General features: G+C 47.7%; 1 protein-coding gene across 1 annotated transcript in view; it reads left to right on the forward strand.

Annotated features, from left to right (window-relative positions):
• Positions 1–348: 348 nt before the first annotated feature.
• Positions 349–21,276, forward strand: part of PKDCC (protein kinase domain containing, cytoplasmic) — a 37,007-nt gene continuing 16,079 nt past the window's right edge. Inside the window, exons 1-3 of the mRNA XM_075089008.1 lie at positions 349–1,380; positions 15,165–15,287; positions 18,328–18,599. Of these exons, the coding sequence (XP_074945109.1) occupies positions 733–1,380; positions 15,165–15,287; positions 18,328–18,599 (1,043 nt within the window). The 5' untranslated portion in view covers positions 349–732. The remainder of the gene's footprint in view (positions 1,381–15,164; positions 15,288–18,327; positions 18,600–21,276) is intronic.

Below are 21,276 nucleotides of genomic sequence, written 5' to 3' on the forward strand. Positions count from 1 at the left end.
TTTCTGTGGGTACGTGGGTGCTTGTGCCACCCCCGTGCCGTGCCCCCCCGCCGCTGCCAGAGACGGGACATCCCGCACGCACCGCTGCCGGCGCGACACGCGTGCGAAGGAGCACAGCCCCGCAGCTCCCGCCTGGCCCGGCGGCAGCGCCCGGGGCCCGCCCTGACCAGCAGCCCCCCGGCAGCGGCACCCGCACGCCCGGGGCCAGGGTGCCTGTCGGGGGGGGGGGTCCGCCCGCCCGCTCCGCCTTGCCCCGCCCCGTGCCGGCCCCGCCGATGGGGGGGGGGGTGTCTAGGCCGAGCCTGGGAGATGTAGTCCCGGCTCCCGGGCTCGCCGGAGGCCGGTGGGGCTTCCGCGGGGGACTACGTTTCCCAGGCCCCCCTGCTGCTCGGCCGGGCCGCGGGAAGGGCCGGACTGTCAATCACTGCGCGTCGGCGGGGGTAGCGAGCCGGGGATCCCCCGCGCCCTCCTCCGCGTCCCGCTAATAATAAGTGCTTCAGAGGCTTAAAAGCAGGGAGGCAAGTGTCATGCGGGCACGGCGTAAGGGGCTGAGCTGCGGCTGAGCGCCCGGGTCCGCTCTGCCGCCGGCACAGCCCGGAGAGGAAAAAAAAAGGGGGGGGAAACAGAAAAAAAAAGAAAAAAAAAAAAAAAGCAAGCCTCGGAGCTGGTTCCCGGGCAAGGGGCGTGAGGAGAGAAGCCCGAAAGGCTGGACAAGCCGGCAGCGAAGTGGCGATGAGGCGCAGGAAGACGGCGGTGGCGGCCGGCTGCTGCCTCGCCTTCCTCCTGGGCACCCTGCTCAACCTCCTCTTCATCCCCGGCTCCGAGCACCCGCCGCCCCGCGACGGGGCGCCCCCGTCCCCGCCCGGCGCCCCCCTCGACCCGCCGGAGGAGGAGGGCGGCGGCCGGGCCGCCCTGGTCCGGCAGATCCGCGAGCGCTACGAGGAGGTGCTGCGCTACCGGCAGCACCGGGCGGCGGCGGGGCGGCGGCCGCTGCGGCCGCGGGAGCGGCGCCTGATGGACCTGGCGCCGCCGCGCACCTCGGCGGAGCAGCCGCGGCCGCGGGGCCGAGCGGTGGCGGGGCCGCGGGCCGGCGCCCCCTCGGCCGAGCTCTCGCTGGAGCCGCCGCTGCTGGGCTGCCGCGACATCCGCAATGTCAGCGGCGTGCAGTACTTGGGCTCGGGGTACACCAAGGCGGTCTACAAGGCGGTCCTCAACCGCACGCTGGCCGTGGCGCTGAAGGCGGTGGATTTCGGCGGGCACGACATCGCCCACTGCGTGCGGCAGTTCTCCGCCCTGGGCGACTGCTACCGCCTGGCCGCCTACAAGATCGTCAAGGAGATGATCCTGCTGCAGCGGCTGCGCCACGCCAACGTCCTGCAGGTACGCGGGTCCTGCGCGGGCGGCCGCGAAGCCCCCCCGAGCCGGGAGGGTCGCGCTGGTTTGCTGCCGCTTTCCTGGCCCCCGCCGCGGGCAACCTGTCGGTGCTGCCGGCGGAGCGTCACGGGGAGCGGGCCGGGGCCGTGCCGCGGAGCCCCCCGAGAGGCGCGGCGGGGGCCGGCGGTGCGGACACAGAGGTCCTTGCGGGCACGGCGGCTCCTCACCTCCCTTCCCTGCCCGCGGCGGGGAAGGCAGGAGGCGCGTCGATGGGCGCTCTCCGCCGGCAGCCGGGCACCACCAGCCCCCGCCGACGGGTGGCCCGCACCGGCGGGGCGCGGCGAGGGAAAGGTGCGGGATGCAGCGCCTTCCCTCTCCCCCTTCCGCCTGGTGCGGGGCGAACCTCGCCGGCCTCCTCCCGCCACGGCCGGCCTTGCGGCTCGCTTTCGGATCGCCCTTCCCCGTACAGAACGCTGAGACGAGGAAGGGGGCGAGGGAGAGGGCTGACGAAGGACTCGGCGATTAAAAACCATCCCCCAAATGTAGGAAATAAAGGCCGCGTCGGATGCAAGCGCCGCTTGCTCCGGGCACCACTGGGGAGGAGGAGGTGGAGGAGGCGGAGGGGGCAGCCCTGGCAGCGCCCCGGCCCACGGGTCAGCCCACGGGTGAGTGACCGGCGCGGAGAGGCCGAGCTTAGTCTTGTTAGTCAGCGCGCCGGCACGGCCGCACTTGCCAGAAGGGCTGCATAGTAGGGCTGTTACACATCAGCATGAATCTCAACGGGTCCATTTGGATGTAAATGCTGCTATGGAAATTCCTATTGCGTTTCGCATAGCATGAGCGTTGCAGTAGAATAAAAAATGAACGTTAGCCCAGACGGTCTCACAGTAGGTGCTTTTTGAACTGAACCAAGTAAAGGAGTTTTGTGTTTCTGCAGCAGCAGCAGCAGGAGTACCAGCTCCCCCACGAGAACTTCAGATCCCAACGATCAAAGCTCTCGGGTTTCATATACTGTTCAAAGAAAGGGTAGTCATGATTTATCCACGACAAGAAAATAGATATTAAAATTCCTTCCCTCCTTCCTTCCTATGTCTATATTCCTTCCTCGGTGGTGCCAGGTCTCACTGTAATACATAAGGAGGACAACATCTAGCAAGTTACAAAGAGCTGTGCTCCTAGTAAGGATGTTACTCGCTCCGCTGTCGCTATGATGGATTCTTGTTGGGAAAGGCGTGCTTGGGTGCAGCCGCCCTTACCGATCGATTTGACAGCGGGAAATACACCCTACAGTTGTAAACGCAGAAGGGATTCCTCACCTAGGAGAGCGCTAGTGTTTATTCCCCACGTTACTCGTGTGTAGTTTTTCTGCTCTGGAAGGATTAATTCGTAAATCGCTTTTCCCCCTCACAGAGTGGAATGGGGGCTGCGTTCAGCCGCCTGTGAAGGGTCCCCAGCAGCAGCAGCAGCAGCCGCCGCGGTGTTCCTGCGTGGGTGGGCAGCGGGCCGGCCGGCGGCGGGCTGGCAGCGCGGGCTGCGCTGCTGAAGCTGCCTGCAGCACCGCTTCCCCGGCAGCAAACCTCAGAGGAGCCCCAGTAATTCACTCCTCCGCTTCGTGATGTCAGGTGGACTCTGGAGGGGGAAGCGAAGGCGAGATGTGGGGTGTCCCTTGGCGAGGAGGGCCGGGGCTGGAGGATGAGCAGGGGCTTCCACAAGCGCCGGGAGGAGAATCACGCTCAGCCCCTGTGCTGGGAAAATGCTCTCATGGGCAGAAATCCCACGTGTTAATTAGGGCTTCGTAGTTACATGCCACCCAATTTAAAAATAGATTACACTTAAATCAGAAACATCTTTTTCAGCTTCGTTCTGATTTTGTCATGGCGTTTTCTTTTGTCTGCCTTCCCCCTCCATCAGCCCCCAGCCGAGCTGCCCGGCTGCGCTCAGGGGAGCCCTTGAGCCCCCTGTATGTCACTGACCTTTTCCTTTCCTAGTATTTCATTCTAGGGACACACGGGGCGAGGTTGCTGCAGTGTGAGCGAGGGATAAACGTTTGATAAGACGTTGCCTTGAAAGGAAACTATGAAAATCGACCTGGTAGGCTTTATCTAGGCCCGGTGGGGGCAGCCGTTTGGGCGAGGAATAGGTCGCTGGTGTCACGCTGGAGTCGTAAAACCGGTGGAGAAAATGGGCACCGGTGAGCAACGTGAAATTCATTGATTATGCCTCCATTAAAATCTGAAAGGGGAGAGGATCTAGCAACCTCAAGACTGATTTTTAGCTTGTTTTCGGCAGAAGCTGGCCATGGGCTTAGAAATCGCTGTCGAGGGTTTGCGGCCGAGGGAGAGGAAATCGGTTCAAAATCTCCTCCCCGCCCTTCTGGCTTTTGACAGGCGCTTCGGCTTCCAGGGGAGCAGCAGGACCCATGCTGCCTGCACCGCACAACATCGTCTGGGCCAGCAAAGGCCGGCAGCTTTTCTGCCTTTTCTCCTTGACTCTTTTTTTGCTCCTAACCTCCCCCCCCCGCCCCTCCCGGCGGCTCCCGGCATACCCAAATAGGACCCGGCTGCTATAAATATCTCGGAGGACGTGCCACCCTCCTGCCACCCCGGGGGAGGGCAGGGGTGCCAGGCAACCCGTAGCAGCCCCGCCTGGGGGCTGAAAGGGGAGTGCCGGGGGGTGGAGGGGGTGTTTCAGGCGCGGAGCGATGCTTTCCCCCCACCCCACGCCACGGGGGGAGCGAGGACCCACGCCCGCCGCCACCTGCGGGCACCACCTCGGGCGAACCGCGGCTGGCCTGAGGCAGGCGGGAGGTCTTCCTCCGGCGGTCCCCGCCGCGGGGTGCGGGAGGCCTCCTCTGCACCCCGCGACGCCCCCACGCACCGCCGTGGGCAGGGGAGCGGCGGCGGCAGCACACCCCTCCTCCCCCGGGCTGCCCCGTCCTGCTGGGCGCCCCGCAGCATCCCCGGCCCCGGTCAGGGGCTATTCGGGGTGAGCGCCTTCCGGAGTTCCTTTTGCTGGAAATACGGTTTCGTGTAGGTTCAGTCCTAGGAAAGGGGGTTTTCCTGTAAATCTCTGGCAGCTGACAGCCTGAAGTGTAGTTTGTAAGATAACAGGCTTGTTCTATACTGTCTCAGCAGTTCCCATTCTGGCCTGTCTCTTGTCAAAATCAGCTTGCTTTTTTTTTCTTTTTTTTAACCATCCTTTTAAAAGACTTGATTATTGTACAATATATGATAGAGGGGGAAAGAACTCTTTCCAGAAAGTACCACTGCCTTCAGACAACATGTTGACACATCCACTGTGCCCTCTGCCTGGGGAAGGAGCCAGATGTGTCAGCTCCGGCAGATGTAGCGAATCAAGCCTATCAAAAGAAACGTGGAAAACCAGCAAGAGAGTGGTTTTGCATTAGCCAAGGCTGAGGCGAGGGCAGCTTGCCTTCCAAATTTTATTTCCATGCTCTGCCTGTCGCTTGTATGCCCACCAAAGTGCCAGCCCTGGGCCATGGCCCCCCGTGCCCCTGCAGCCTGGGGTAGCCCCAGGCCTGCTGCAGCTCGCCAGGGCTGCCCGAGGCTCCCTGGCACAGTGGCCGCTGGAAGGGCAGGTGCCGACTGCTGTGGAAATGTATTCGCTTTGGAGCGGGGAAGTGAGGGGTAGTTCATTAAAGTTGATTTTATAATGAAGGGTACTGGGGAAGAAGGGGAACTGGGTTGCTGATTTATTGTAACAGAGGATTTAGCCGCCCGCTAATTGCTTTGCAGTCGCTCTCTGTCAAATGTGGTGCCTGGTCTCCTCCTTTCCCTCCGTGCTGCGGTTTCTTTTCTTGCAAAGTTCAAATGCTGCTGTCTGAATCCTGGCTTTCCGTGCATTTTAATGGGGAAGATGATTTAGTGTGCTTTAATTCCTCCCTGCCCGTATTTGAGGAAGAAAAGAAAATCAAACCATTTGCAGTTAATTTCAAACAATGAGCGCGATTGTAGAGACACAAAGGCAATGTTTGATTTACTGTAATAATGTAATTATAGCCCTGGAGTATCAGAATTAAGGGTGTTGCCATTCATGGGCATAAACGGTTCTTTGGAGGAATTCTTTCTTCCTTTGCATTGCTGAAGCTGAAGAGAGGGGAGGGTAGATTTGAAAGTGGAGACGTTTGGAAAAGTGCAAGCTTATTTCTGTGACAGCTATTTATCAGCACTTCTAGTGTGAGTTCACAACGATTCGTTTAAGAAGGAGCTACCACTTTCTTAAACACAAACGCTCAGGAAAAAAGGGTTGGCTTTGAAGCTGCTGGAAGACAGCAGCTGCTAACAGGACCACTGGTTTGCTAAGTGCCCAGGCAAGGGTGTTTCATTTGGCTTATTTAGCTTTAGCGTAAAGTTAGAACACAGAGATGAAATACTGAGGTGGCATCAACACTAAAAAATCACCACCCAAGTTATGGTGTCGAAGCAGGTTCTATATGAATCGGTTCAGTTAGCTCTAGTGTGTTTGTTACTGGTGTGTTTTAAATGGTCATGATTAAAGTGAGAATATTTATCGCTTAGAAAATTCACTGAAAAAAAGAACTGAAAATAATACATCACTTGCTGTTGACAAGTTCAGTAGACTTAAGATGTGCTAGCCAGTCATGACATTTTTAAATACCTGTTTTTTAAGTAAGATTTTATTTTCTTTACATGTGATAATTAACAGACATTTTACCTTGATGGTCTCCCTATACGTATGTGTAGCCAGCAGGATAGGGCAGTTTTAATTTTAATGTGAGAATTAAAATAGTAAAGCTTTGTATACAGTTTGCTTATTCTAAGTGGAAGTAGACAGTCTTTCCAAGTCTGAAGAAAGTCAATATACAATTAATTTCCAGTGCAAATACATTTGCATAGGGAGTGTATGGACTCTAGACGTCTGGTCCTTCCCCATCCTCCTTGTGTGAATCCCCTGTTGTTTTCAACGAAAGGAGGGGGGAAGGGGAGATCAAGCCATGGTGGAAACAGCTACTCGGGGACCTCTTCCTAGTTGCCAGCGGGTGGGCATTGAATCCTCTTTGTGGCGGCAATGGCGCAGGACTCCCAGCAACAAGCCTTGATCTGCAGTTGGCTGGGGTTTAACCATGACAACTTTGGGAATGGCTGGCCTGAGAAGAGTGCTGTGATTGCTGATACCAGCTGGTGGGTGACTACATAGAGACTTTGTCATTCTGAATTTTGGATGGGGCAGCAGAGGTTTGCAGCTCTTGGGAGCAAACCTTTCAAAACCAAATGCCTGATGAGAATTAACCTTCCAGGCTGGGGCTGGGGCTTGCTGGGGTCTGACCACACGCTCCACATGCAGTCATTGGGAGGGTGTCTCTGCAAATAGGAGGGTCGGTTTAGATGGGGATATTTTCTCTAATGCTTTTCTAGAGTAGCTCCGTTAAGGTGCTCTTGGGACAGGTTGGCTAAAGATGAACGAGGCCACTGCACACGGTGCAAGACCAGGCTGACAGCATCTGTTTAACTGGTACTAGAGTCAGAGGAACTTCAGGCCACGGGCAGATGAGCCTGTCAAATCCTGGTGAGGTGGCAGGAGAGGTTCGCACTGCTCGCTTGCCACCTTGTTCCTCTGGTAAAGCTGCCACCACTGCCGCTTCCTCCCAGTCACTCCTCAGCTTGACATTGCAAGCTTTTAGGGGCACCTTTCAGGACTCGAGGTGTCCAAGTCACTTGGGCATCCTTCAAAATTTTTAGTGATGGTCGATATAGGGTGTCAGCACTGGACATTTACGTGGGTGGAGAGAAAAAAAGCAGGCAGTGCCACCTACTGATGGCTCGGTGGAGACAGCTCGCTGCTGCTAACAGATGTCCCCACAGCCCCAAGGAGCTCGGGGTGGAGTGGAGAAGGGCAGAGAGAGCAGACAGATGCGGTTTGGCGAGGAAAGAAGCATTACACAAAGTGCTTCTTTATTATGAGACTGCTTCCCAAAAGGCCCAGATGTTATCCTGCACTTTTAAGAGTGAAGAAAGGATCTGTTAACAAGAACTCCAGAGCTGCTGGAAGCGCAGAGCTGATACAATTGCAAACCAACTCTAACCGTTTGTGTCACTGGAGGGCAAGCTGTACATCTTGATGCTGAACTCGCCAAGTAATGGGTTTCCCCATTGAATTGCATGGGATGGCAGAGGGTGTTCAACTTGCAAAGCTGTTGGCAGGAACAGCTTTCCATAAGGCACGTGCCATCACGTAAGTTAAAAGGGCTACATCGTCCGTCCTTTTGAAAGCAGCATTCGTAAAACTAATCCCAGTCATTTGTTGAATGATTTCTAGGATTGCTTCTCAGTTTTATGTGCCATGTAAATCATTCCAGAAGACTCTGGTTTGAATTTCTGCCTCCTTTATGGGAGCTGATGACTTGCAACCTCATCCAGTTTCCTTCAGGGAAGCCCAGCACTGCTCCTTCTGTGCAGCGGCTCCGGGAGATTACTGGTCACCACAGGATGCTGTGGGTACGATCAAGCTCTCCCTTGCTCCTTGCCTTTTTTCATTGGAGCAAAAATGAGTGAACAAGGCCACTCCACCCTGTGACCATCCTCGCCTGGAAATTACTTACGATCAGGGCAGAAGTGCAAGGGAAAGCACATGTATTTTAGAGGTTCTCTTTTCACTCCCCTGGCCCCCCAAATATGGGGTGCCTAGGTAAATCTTGCAACGGATGGTTGTGGTCCTTTTGTACGTGCTTTGCCTTCTCGTTGCAGCCATATTTTGGGAAAGGCTGGTAGGGCTGTGGTGGTCAGCCAAGGAAGCAGGAGATGACCCCTGGAAGGGCACAACAGGGCTGGCAGAGCAATGTTCCTCTGGTCCTCTGCTCACTGCACAGACACAGAGCGCGTTGGTGGGCTCAGGTGTGAGCTGGCCCACACTTAGGAGTGTTGGAGCCCTGGTTTATGGAGTGTCTGTGTCAGATATACAAGCTGGGGTTTTTAAAGGTCTTTTCTCCTGGATTTTTGTGCCAACACAGTCATCTGATGGTTCAGATCAGAGCCTTGTGGCATCTAACTGCCATTGCAGTTTTTGATTTCTGTGATGGCCATGAAAAACTTGACAAGAACTAGTTCTCACAGGCGCTGTGCTAATACTAATATTGACTCAAGACTGATTTTAAAGGAGATGTTATTTTTTATCACACTCAGCTGAACCACTCAGCTTAGGTAGTAGACACCAAACACGGATGGTTTATATTGTTGTAGGCCAAATTTGGAACGACATAGTTTGGAAAGGGTTGCTTTTTTCTTGGACTATGTAGCTGCTGATAGGCTTCCAAGCTTATTTTAAAGCTCACCATGATAAAGTACACAGTGATACGGCTCAGACACCTAAAAAAGGAGAATTATACAGCTGGGTCTAATGAATCCAAGTCAAGCTTTTCCAAACATGCGATGCACAGAGGTTGATAGTTTTGTAGTGCAGAATCATGTCATAAAGAAGGGTTAATCTGGCAGTGGAACTGAATGCAGTCCTGTGGATGAAGGTCGGGAGCTTCTGGTCTGGCTATTTACGAGATAATGAATGGCGCCTCCACTCATATCAGCCTGTTTCCATTGAAATCACGGTTGTATGAGTGATCTATTTGTCTTCACTGGAAAGCTTTACAAGAGTAGGCTACTTGTGTGACTAAATATTTGCAGGGTTGGGCCTTGAGCTTGTGCAGTGCAATGCAAATTCAACGTGCTGTAAATGTTTTTAATAGAAGAATTTTCCGCTTCAGAGTGTAAGGAAAGCAGAGAGAGTAAAAGGGAGATAACATTACTAAATCATAAGATTATAGCCAACTTAATGTGTGTCAGAACAGCAGGTATATATGGATATGTATACACGCACATACATATAAAATATATGGAGATATCTGTGGACCTTTGTGGATATACTGACAGATATGGTTAGATACACATATGTGTGTGTTTTTAAATAATACATTCAAATTTTTCTATTCATGAACTTCCATGTGTAGTGACAGTGCCAGGTATGAGATTCTTGTACCTTCTAGCTCTTCTGGAGTTTAGTGCTAATCATAATAATACATTTATAAATAAAAGCCGAGGGAGAACCGTGAATTTAGAGTTTAATATTTGAATTACCCACTGTTTGCTCTTGATTCGAGTATCCAGCAGCATAGGAAATCCTGCCTCACAGCTGTCAGCACACAGTTTTGGTCCCACTTTTAAAAGGTTCTGTGTGGTGCTGGGGATGCCCTGTAGGAAAGTAATTTTCCAGCGAAGCTCAGCACTTGGCAGGGCTTGATTGCTAGATTGCAATGAGGAAAATCAATTCAGTTCTTAGGCATCTTCTCTATATATCCTGTAGCAGGAATGGTGGTGTTGGATTGACCTTTATTAAAGAGGAGGCCTTTCAGGTCCCCTAAAAGATTAGGCCTTTCAGGGAACCCATCCTTTTTCCAGGGAGATGCATGTTACAGGTTTGCAGTTGCTTTTGAGCAGAGTAGGTGTGGCAATATTAAAAAAAAATTAATATCTATTTAATATAAAAACCTATTAAAATTATAGATACAAATATTATGTGCATGTATTATATATAGAAACACACATACACCAAATGGTGCTTGAGGATATGGTTTGGTGGTGGACTTGGCAGTGATAGATTGGCAGTTGGACTCGATGATCTTAAGGGTCTTTCCCAACCTTAACAATTCTATGATTCTATGATATGTCATATATACACAAATATTTGCGTATATGTGCTTGTGTGTATATGAGTGTGTATTTATAAATGTATATACTATCAGCAATGAAGGGAAATATTTAAAACCCGAGGGATAACTAGATCTTAGAGTGACATAAATGTCTCAGATCATGTATTGGTAAATCATAGCTGTATCAGGCAGTGCTGTATGTTCCCGCTTTCACAGGGGTTGTCCCAGTGCTCCAGGAATGGAAGATGAATCCAAGAATTCATTGCATAAAAAATATTAAATTCACTTTGGTAGCAATAAAGTGGCAAGAGCTTCTAAAACGTGCTGTTCTGGCTTTGACCAGTAGCAGCTCAAACGAATGGCTCATCAAACGGCTAGCAATGTCAGTGGGAGCTTTTTATTTCCCCTGGGCACCAAGTCACTACAAAATACCATCTTGACAAAACCAGCTTTGATTAAGTAACCCTGTGTCTATGTATTTTTGAAATTCAAGACTGTGGCAAGTGTTGACTACTGTTGTTCTTCATAAAAGTGATATTTTCTTCAATTGCACTTTTCTCTTGTGGGGCAGCAGTTAGGCCTTACGGTAGTTAGTGTGGGCAAGTCCAAATGAAAAGAGAATTAGGTTTCTAGAAATTACTTCTGGTGTAATGTGTTTGAGTGTGTCACTTATATTACAGCTGGAAATAGTGTTCTTGAAGTTCCTGTTCCTGGAGTCACGGAAATCTCATGTTCATTAAAGAAAAAAGGGGGAAATTTTCAGCTTTTTTGCTTGTAGAGAAAATCTAAAGGTTATGAACATTGAGGGCTAAAAACTAGCAAGACAAAGAAAAAGATTCTCCATGTGTTGTGATTTTTTTAGGGAAATAGCGTGATCTGTACAGGGGAATTTTGCCCTCCTGTAGCCGTGGCAGCGATTCTGCCGCAGCCGGACAGAGCCCGGGTTGGGGAAGGTGGCCGGTCCTACCGTTCCCGACTGAGCAACCTCTGTAAATGAAATGTAACACTTTGGCGGAGGTTCTGGCTTGACATTTATTTTTCTGAAAATCCAGCTAGGGTGTCTACGCTAATGGAGGAGGGCCCGTTGTTTGCACAGTCTTACCCTCCTGATGACAGCTTAATAAGCTCCTTTATTTTGTGTTTTTATTCAGTAAGCTTGTCAGCTTTTGTGTAGTGGCTGACCTCTGCTTTTGCCCTCTCCCCCCGCCCCAGCTCCTCTGAAAGGGGTGCCTCTGTCCCCATAATTTGTAGTAAAAGGGAATTATAAAGGGAGGTGAACTGACTGGCTGTAGGGACATGGGCTACTACAAAGCAGTATAACTTACGCAGGAGCTGACCCTGTGTGCCCAGCATGCCTAAAGACTATTGAAGTCAGTGGGAGTTTTGGGTGCTTAAAGGCTGATGCAGGACCAAGCCTTTATGACTGAGAAAATCCAAACAGCGAGGGAAGGATTCGGTAAACAGGGCTACTGGAAATGAATTACGGCAAATGATGTGAGAACAGGTCAACATTTCATATCTGGCATACGTTTTCCTAAACAGACAGAAAGGCATCCCAGCAGTGTGACTGTTTGCTATTATATTCTACACAAAAATATATTGGGGTGGCATTTAAATGCAGTGACTCGAGATAGCAAAAAGATGTGGGATTGTATTTCTTTCCATTCATTTAATTGGAACCATGCTGAAAAGGCGTATGAAACCCACGCTCTTGAATATATCTAAAGTGTAGCTTTGCGATGCTGAGAATGATGTCCAACCTAATAGAACTTCAGATGGAAGAGATATTTTGGCTCATCTTCTGCTTCCAGCTATACTCAGTTTCCCCATGTTGTTATTTTTCTTGTTATTGGATGCATCCAGCTATCTGTTTCTTTCTTCACCGTCTGGGAATACAAACCGTTTTGTTTCATTTCAGACCTTAAAATGGATTGGACAAAAACAAAAGGAAGGGAAGGGGAAAAAAAAGTGTTTTGAGTAGCACCTCTGTACTTGTTTCTGTGTCTTAATAAGTCAGCTTCTTAAACAAAAGGCTTAAGAATTACTGTCTTGGAATATATTGCATCTCTATATATATGTTCTGTATTTCGTAACATCTGTATGCTGGGTGGTGGTTCATCAGGAGGGGATGAATGTAACCATTTTAGATGCTTAACTGGCTGTTGGGACTTGCCCAGTTTGTAATCATGGTAATTGCACATACAAATATGGCCATGTAATTACATGTGCATTTTTGCATTTAGTTTCAGGAGTTCATTTAGAAAAGCATAAATGCAGCCCAATAAATCCTTTATATCTCAGACTTCGGTGCTTTTATAACTCTATATAATTATGTAATAACACTGCATCTGGAGAGGTTTCACTAAAGTAAAAGCAATAAAGAACTCAGGTTAGATTTTTTTTTTTTTTTTTTGAGTTAGACCTACACTAGGTTGCTCAGTGCTGTGTTTTTCAGCTTCTAAGATTCGTCAAGTTCAGCAGTGCTCATGCAAGAAAATTTTCTTGTGAGAATAAAGAGCAATTTAATATGAAACCAAAACTGGATCAGGTCATTTAAGCTTCCACAAAGACTCAAGTGATTAAATGAGTATTAATATAGTAAAATATACACCAAGTACTCAGATACCCAGGCAGTGAAGGCTTTTGCCAAGGTACAAATTGGATACTAAAATGAAAGAATTACTTACGAGCAAAGTTCCAGCTCTGTGAGAACAAACCTAAATCATTACTATTACTATTGGCATTCACGGATTGAGATAAAATAGACACAAATAAATACTGTAATTAATTTCTACTTATGTGTTCATATGCACATAAATAGATAGTAAGTCTAATTTATCAATATTTTGTGTGTACAGATCTGTATGTCTTACGTTTTTATAATCAAATGAATATATAATTGTTGTTTGTCTTCCGTATTTCTATTCCTGGGATGGTTTTCACAAATGCTGAGAATGTCTCATGAAGACTGGTATCTTTTTTGTATTCAGTTTTATTGTGAACCGAGTTATTGTGATACTGTCATTTCCCAGTCTGGATTGCTTGCTAATTTCCCTATGGCTTTTCCCTCAGCGGATAGTATTACTATGCTAAAGACAAGTGCTGAGCTCTGCAGATGATACAGAAACAGATGTTTGATTTTGACACTCAGAAGTCAGGGTTTTCAAACCTACCGACCCTCATCCTGCCTTTTTAGTCTGCCCACACACAAGAGGGATGTGAAATACCTAGTAAGAACTGCAGAATCCAGCTTGCCTCTGAGAAAACATATCTATTGTATTAAATATTTTAATTTAATTTCATTTTTTGTTAGTTCAGAAGGCTTAAACAGAATTGTGCTGATGTGATCCTCTAAGATAGTTTCGCAGCACATGAAGATTTGTGTGCTGTCCATAAGCTGCACAAAAATGGAGTCACAGATGATAAGGAACAAACACAAGCCTGGTCTGAATGGCTGTAGATTAAGAAGTGATTGCTGTTGCAATCTCTGTCATGGTTGTGGCAGCAAAGAGAAAGGTCCCTTTTCCTCTTTCAAATGTTCATATGGGCATCTATCACAAATTCTCTGTTGTGCATCGATGCCAAAATCTTTTCGGCATGTTTTAAAATACAATCTTCTAGCTCTTTTTTTGTTTAGGTTAATGTCCGTGTTTAAGCAGCTGTTTTGAAATACAGCGCCATTTTTACACCAAAAAGAAAAATTGTTTACTTCTTTTACATTTTTCGGCACCCTTTTTCCCTTTAAAAGTAGACAGCTACAGTCAGAGCGAGCAGAACGTTTCATAACACATCCTGTATTTGCTGACTTTAGCCTGGTCTTTGCTTTTCTGTCTGGGAGGGTCACAAGCCGTAAGAACGTGCTTGATACTCGAATCTGCTTGCAGCAGTTGTGTTCAGCCTCATGCCGCTCCCTCCAGCGATGGCACTCGCTAGCCTGGCTCTCTGCTTTGCTGGTGAAGCATGGTCGGTCCCCGTCCTGGTCTGCATGAGCCTGGCTTCTTCTGCAGGGCCGTATCTGAGTCCCCTCTGTTCAGCGGAGACTCCCATCATCTTCTCTGAGCTTTTCAAAACTAAAAAAGGTTTGAAAAGTCAAATGACTTGGGGCAAGGCAGTAGAGGAATAGCAACAGGGCATTTTTTAACGCTGCATTTTCACAGAGAGCCTTTTACTGTATGATTTATTTGACTGGGGGCAGAGATTACGTTTAATTTTATTTCATGTGCATGCTGTTCTGGCTGGAAAGTTGCAGTCAGATCCTTATCAGGCTCATTTAACTGCCTCTCTGCCAGGGTTTGGCAGGGAGTTTGTAGAAGCCTGTCCCCCAGCCCTGTCAGACATTGTCCCACTCCATATAAAGCAAGACGTCTCTTCTCCACAGTCTTTAAATATTCTTCTTGTGCAATTATTTGTGCAAATGAAAATTAATCATTCAAATGCCCTTGGAAAGAAAATACAAGAAGGAGCTGGAGCATGGCCGAAATTGCCATTTAAATACTTTTCAATTGAGGAAGCTACTGGCAGATAATATTTTGAAGTATTTGCCATTCTTTAATGATACTGCACACAAAAGTCCATCAAGCATAGCGAGAGGCAATTTCTGGCTGGGAAAAGATAAGTTTTGGCATTTCAATTGCTTTTCAAGCTGTTGTGTCATTGAAATACACATTGCCACTCAATGCACAAACAGTAGTCCTATGGGAAATGCCATTAAAAGCTATTTTGAGATGCCTTTTAAGCAGAAGATCGGTCTTACTTAGCCAAGTATTACATAGGCTGAACTACCTTTCCTCAGATATAATTCTGTTTCTGCATTCATGGATATTGTAATTTTTTTTCTTTTAAACATTCATTGGTATAAGGTCCCGTGCAGAGGGGTATGCATGGGGCACTTCACTGGCCTTGTGCTCTATGATGCCCACAGAGACTCTGCAGGCTAATTTGGGAGTCACTCAAATGAGAGGATACAAAAGCTAGTGGGGGGACTTGAAGGCAATACAAAGTGTAGAGCTCAGAGCCTTGTAAGAAATGCTCACTTTGTACCTCATCCATGGAGAAACGTAAAAGCGTGCCAAGATACGTTACACTGATATTGCCTGGTTGTGATTTCTTCCAGCTCTACGGCTATTGTTACCAAGATAGCAATGACATCCCAGACACGCTGACGACCATCACTGAACTAGGCTCACCTTTAGAGATGATTCAGCTTTTACAGACTTCCTGGGAAGACAGATTTCGAGTGAGTAACAACAGTTTTAAAAGGACTTTTAAGAGAGCGATTAATACAAAATACCATTGAGCACGAAACAGGTTCTTTTGTACTATGCAGTGCAATTCACATTTATTAAATGCTTGCTTTGCTTATGATTGTGTCTTGATTTAGAAACAACATCTAGCACTCCCTTTCTGCAGTGTTTGAGATACTGTGCTATTTGTCTGTTGATGTTATCTAATTGTAGCCCGTTATACGCTTTCTACATAATATCTTCAAACATTTCTTACTCGAGGCCCAGGATTTTTGGCGCTGAGCATTATGCTTTGCAACGGATTTAAACAATAGAAGGATGTTACATTTCTGTCTTGATCCTTATCATAGGTTGGTTTTATAATTGTTTTCTACTGCTTCCTGCTCTGTTCATCTTTTACTGGGGGAAGAGTGAAATAAACATACGCAAATCTCAAACCTGGGTTGTCCACCACGTTGGCAATTTACCAGGAGCACGAAGGTCCCACTTAGTTTGTCCAAAAATGCTTTGATCAAGACAGTGCTGTCTCGCTCAGTGTGTATTGGGATGTGCTGTCTGCTGAGGGTAACTCCCCAAGACATTGCAAGGCAGCAGCAGTCCTCATCTGAAACGCTTTGGATTGCGTGGCTACTCTGTGCCAGAAAACTAAAAGCATGCCTGTCTGATCGTGGAGATGAACCAGCAAGGTGCAGCCCACGTCTTTACCACTGAATTCTTGGACACTCTGGAGGCCGGGTGGCTGCATGCAGGATGCCTGTTGGAAACGGTCCCTGGGCTGTGCTGCCTTCTGGATCGTGTCTGGGGACTGTGTGGGAGAGCAGCCTTGGTCCTGGTCAGACCTGGGCCAGAGACCGTGCTAGCAAGGGTGCATGTGGGATTAAGATTCTGTGCCCAGGAATGTTCCCTGGCAGAGTTTGTTTTACTAATATAGATGGAGCAAATTTGTTCCCTGTGCTAAGCTTCAGCTCCCTTTTCCTGAAAGAAGTATGGTCTTAAGTGGTAGAGGTACTTGTCACAGCTCTGGAAATACAGGACCTGCCTTTGGCTCATCTGATCCAGGGAATGCAAATAACAGACTGTGGTGGCAACTATGTACAGAGTAAATGACCAAGAGATATTATGGGTAATAAACAGGGAAGTTTCCTTCCAGCATGGATATTTCTGAGTGGGCAATTGCAAAGGCAGATGAAGGAGAATTAGATGAAGGTGCTGAGTTGATTCTCAGAGGTGGAATTACAGATTAAACATTCCTGTGACCACTGTAAAGACATCTTAGATAATGTCATGCTCATTAGCTTGTCTAGGATGCAACTAATGAAGAGAAGAAGGAGGAAATGAAACCATATCTTCTTGATAGATGGGACTTCTTTGTAGTCCAGTCCTGAAAGCAGCTGCATAAATATTTGACCTTACCAGGTGTTGAAGTAAGCTTGCTCCCCAGATCAGCACCTCTGCGTTCGGCAGAGATGCGTGATACTGAGCAAAGCCTTCATTTGTGCGCTTAAAGCTTGTCATACAGGGGCATTTGCAGTCCCAGCCTGGCAGCAGGTACGCAGGGCAACAGCTCATCGGGGCTCAGCCTGGTCACAGAGACTGCCAGTGCAGGAGCAGGGGCTTTTTGGCATTTGAGAGAAGGCAATCATTTCAGATGACAACCTGTGTTTTGATGCAGGCTAAATTCTGGATTGCTTGGCAATTGAAGACATGTGTATTATGGGTTAGTTTGGGCTGGATGTGGCTTTTATATATGGCATATTGTAGGATGGCACATACATGAATCCCATGTCCTTCCAGAGGGTGGAAAGGGTGGTCAAGTCTGGCATCCCATAACTAGGCCTGTGTTCATCTACACCTACAGGCATCTCCATGTGAGCTGTGTCATCCTGTAAGTAGGATAAAAATGTTCTGGTCTGGTCAAGCAGGAGAATGATTATAGAAGCGTGAGATAGTCCTAACATCCCACGGCTGAAGAGTCTGTGAGGGATCCGTTCAGACACACTCAGCTTTCTTACGAAGGACACATTTAGGTGTTCCCCTGAGTATAGTGTTTATGCCCTGGGATTGAATTTGGATTTAACTACTTCAATGCACGTGGCCTTAACAGTGTATTTTAACAGAAAACAAAGATTATATGTAAACAATAAAAAGCTTGTTAGACTGAGTAAGACCTGTTATTAATTTAATACATAGAATAAAAATTCCAGTATTTAACTGCATTCATATTAATGCTACGTTTGCATTCATATGTTACATAGTGGACTTTAAAGGAATGCATGAATTGAAAACAGTACTTTGGTAAGGGGGCTGAGTTCCACATTCATCGAGCTTGCTGTCTAGAAATAGTTACTCAGGTTTCTAACGTGCAATTGAAAAGTGCAGCATCAGCACAGAGCTCCCACCCCAGCCTCAGCGTGGCACATGAGGGTTCACCAAGGTAGACCGATATACATGCTTACCCTGAGGCACAGTGAAGAGTTACGGAGGAGCTGTGAAGCTCCTCTTTCTGGGAATTTGCTTCCTTCTCCCCTGGAAAAAGGCAAACATAAGAGGAATCAGTGGAAAAAAATTATAAAGGCGGTCAAAAGGTGGGATCAGTGCAGAGGGAATACAGACACCGTCTGCAGTTGGAGCTCCAGGCATGGGTGCAGGGCCGTCCAGCCAAAACTTCCAGACCTGGAGTTTGTAAAAGAGCAGAATCGGGCTGCGTGGTCAGGGCCTGTGCGTAATGTGTTATTAAAAGTTAATGCTTTTATTTCTGTTAAAAGTAAGAATAGCAACAATGAGCTCTGCTTCAAGAATAGTGTGGGAAAGCACTGGTAAAGAAGCTTATTTTTGTTTCAAGTCTCTAAGGGTTTTACAATCAACTATGTTAATCCTTTGAAAAATACCTTAATTGCAACATTCAGTTTTGAGGATAAGTTATAATGCTTATATTAAGTCACATATTTATGAATATATTTTCAGCTGAAGTGGTTTCGTTTATAGACTTTGTACTGAGAAAATAACGCAAGGTACCCACGTTTTGCATTTCAGATATGTCTCAGCTTAGCTCGGCTTCTGCATTATTTGGCTCATTCTCCTCTTGGCTCCGTGACATTATTGGATTTTCGCCCTCGGCAGTTTGTGATTGTGGATGGGGAACTGAAGGTGACAGATCTGGACGATGCCAGCATCGAGGAGAGCTCCTGCACCAGTAACAGCGACTGCTTTATGGAATTCCCTGCGAGGAACTTCACCCTGCCCTGTTCTGTGGAGGGACGGTGTCAGAGTATGAATGAAAAGAGGAATCTCTACAATGCCTACAGGTACATGATTGGATAAGGTAAAAGAGAATTAAGAGTGGACCAGAAGTCTCCAGCATCCTCTATAGTTATTCTCATCAATGAGTATGTATTGTCTCAGAACCATTGCCCAAGAGTAAGTGAAACCATGAATAATTGTTTCGTTTGTGAAAATACATAGCATTTATAAGTTTGGAAATGTTTTGCATACTTGGAGTGTGATTCACCACTTTTAGTCTAATTTTACATTGGTTTCATTCCACTGAATTCTTCACACGAGTAGAGATTTTCATAGAAGTAAATGGAGGTGCCTATGGAGATGGGGGCCCATTAGCTCTGTGGTGAGCCAATTCAGGCAGCTCTTCTTCAGTATGCGTTAAGAGGGGTCATCACATGTTCTCCACCACTGGCTGAGGGAAGGGCTGGCTTCAGAGGCAGAGTTAGAGCTCAGCTCTTATCCGGTGCTCTGGCTCAGTGCCCCTTGCCTCACTGGAGCCTGACTCGGTAGGGTGATAACAGTCCCTGGTGCAGCCGCGGGGCCGCCGAGCTCCTCAGTTGCTGATGATCTGGGGCGTAATCCTGAACCTTTGAAAGCAAGCGGTGCCCCTGGTCTTTGCATGGGCAGGCGCTGGGGGACTGGCTCCCGGTGCTGTGCCTGCTCCACGGCAGCGCCATGCCCGCGACGGGGGACACAGAGGTGATGGGTCACACCAGACCAGTTGGCCACGCTGAACAATGCGTTCAGCTGATGCGTCTGTCTCCAAATTTGTTTTTAAGGGTTTCTTCACATTTACAGTGGAGTCCTTCTGGGTGATGGCTTTATGCTTGTGGTCTTGGCTCTGCCCCATCCACCATTGCTCCCTTTGGAGGGCTGTGCCAGATGCTGGGGGAGCCGTGTTGCTGCTTCCGATAGCCGATGCTCAGTGCTGCACTCCTGCCATGGCCGCTCCAGCTGACAGGCGCTGCTGGGGCGGGCGGCTGCCTTGTCTGATCCAGATAGAGGATGGAGGATCTCAAAGCAATGCCATAATGGTGTGCTCATTTCTTAGACTTCCCTTTCAAGTATCGTGCCATTCACTGCCTGCCAGACCACAGCGAGGAGAGGCTGCTCCAAAGAGAGTCTTCTGCTTTGGTCCCAGGGTGCTCAGCAGCATGTGTGTTGGATTAGCTGACCACACTGAAATGGGCTGCACCACATGACAGCCATCTGCAGTTGTGCAGCACAGTTTTTAGTATGTCCTGCAAAATTTTCCATTTCCATTTGCTTGGCTTAAAGATCTTGCTTAGCTTGCTAGCTTTTGGTTAAGACTGTTTTACTGGTCTGGCTAAGAAACCTTTAATAGGCACCCATCCATCTCGGGCATAAGTGGGGATATGTCTGCGGTGTGGTGGGCTTGTGGCAGGTTGCTGGTCTCGCTGAAGGAAGCAGTCATTTTCTATTACAGTTCTTAATATTGCCTTTGAACCACTTACTAGCGTGTAGCACACGCACAGTGCCCCAGTGTTTTCAGCCCCTGCTTTTGCTTAATTCGATAGACACAGTGGGTTTTTGTTCAACAGCAGATTCATGCTGTAGTAGGCTGCGACCACCCATGCTAGGGTATAAGCAAGAAACTCTGGACTTGTCTTGGAAGGCTAAATCTTCAGTTCATTAGGTATAGGCTACTAAATTTCGTATTTTCATGGATGCGCTCTGTTGCTGTAGGGTTAGAGATTGCCCTCAGGAAAGGGTTGCTGGTGCTGTTAGGTAGAAGTCAAAAGCAGCAATATGTCAAACAGTGCATAAACGTCTTGTAATTTTAACATATAGCAGGCCCTAGCCTTGAAAGCATAATTAGTCTATCTAGCTGGTTTCTTTATGAGGTAAATAATTAAAGGAGAGAAGACATTTTGGAGAAAACTCTACTGTGCAAGGACTGGCCCGTTTTGACTTTCAGATGGTTACCTTCTGTCACAAATGTGTCTCAGTGGGTTTTCCTCCAAATGTTTGGAGGAACAATTTTCAAAGCACTGGACAGTTTTAAAAGTAAGGATAATTAATATTTTGAACTATTAACCAATGGCTGAGATGAATCCTCCACCACTGACAATTCTTAAATTAAGATCAGATAGTACTTAAAAAGAAAAAAGAAAGGGGAAAAAAAGGCCGTAGGAACAAAGGTGAAAGGATCTGACAATCTCTGTTATGCACATCACAAGGGATGCCACTGGCCCTGCAATCGATGAATAACAAATGTTCCCGCAATTAAGTTGTGCAGGCGCCAGTGTCTCTACATGTCAGAATTTCACATGTGCATGTTTGTATTAGAACAAGTCGTATATTTCTATGGGCATGCAAAAGAATAACCTCTGTGACTCGCATCCATCCAGCATTTAGTTACTGAATTTTTGCAAAGAACTATTTACAGTCAGTCAGACTCTGCTTTATAGATCATCTCTAAGCAAAAAAAGTGAGGTAAAATTTACCAGACAAATTATTCATTGCAAATGTTATGCTGCTCTTTAGATTTTTATATGTAGTTACATTGACTGTTACATACTCATCGCTAGAAAACCTACCTGGGAATAATCCTGCTTGGGAAAATCATAAGTACTGTTTTTGCAAGGGATCAGAAAGGGAGTTAAAATCTCAAGGAAATATTAATTGTGTAAGTGGAGTATGTCAGCTCAATAATACCTGTGTCTATGATCAATTTTTGCT

Source organism: Phalacrocorax aristotelis, chromosome 3, assembly GCF_949628215.1.
Source record: "Phalacrocorax aristotelis chromosome 3, bGulAri2.1, whole genome shotgun sequence".
NCBI classification, from domain to species: domain Eukaryota; kingdom Metazoa; phylum Chordata; class Aves; order Suliformes; family Phalacrocoracidae; genus Phalacrocorax; species Phalacrocorax aristotelis.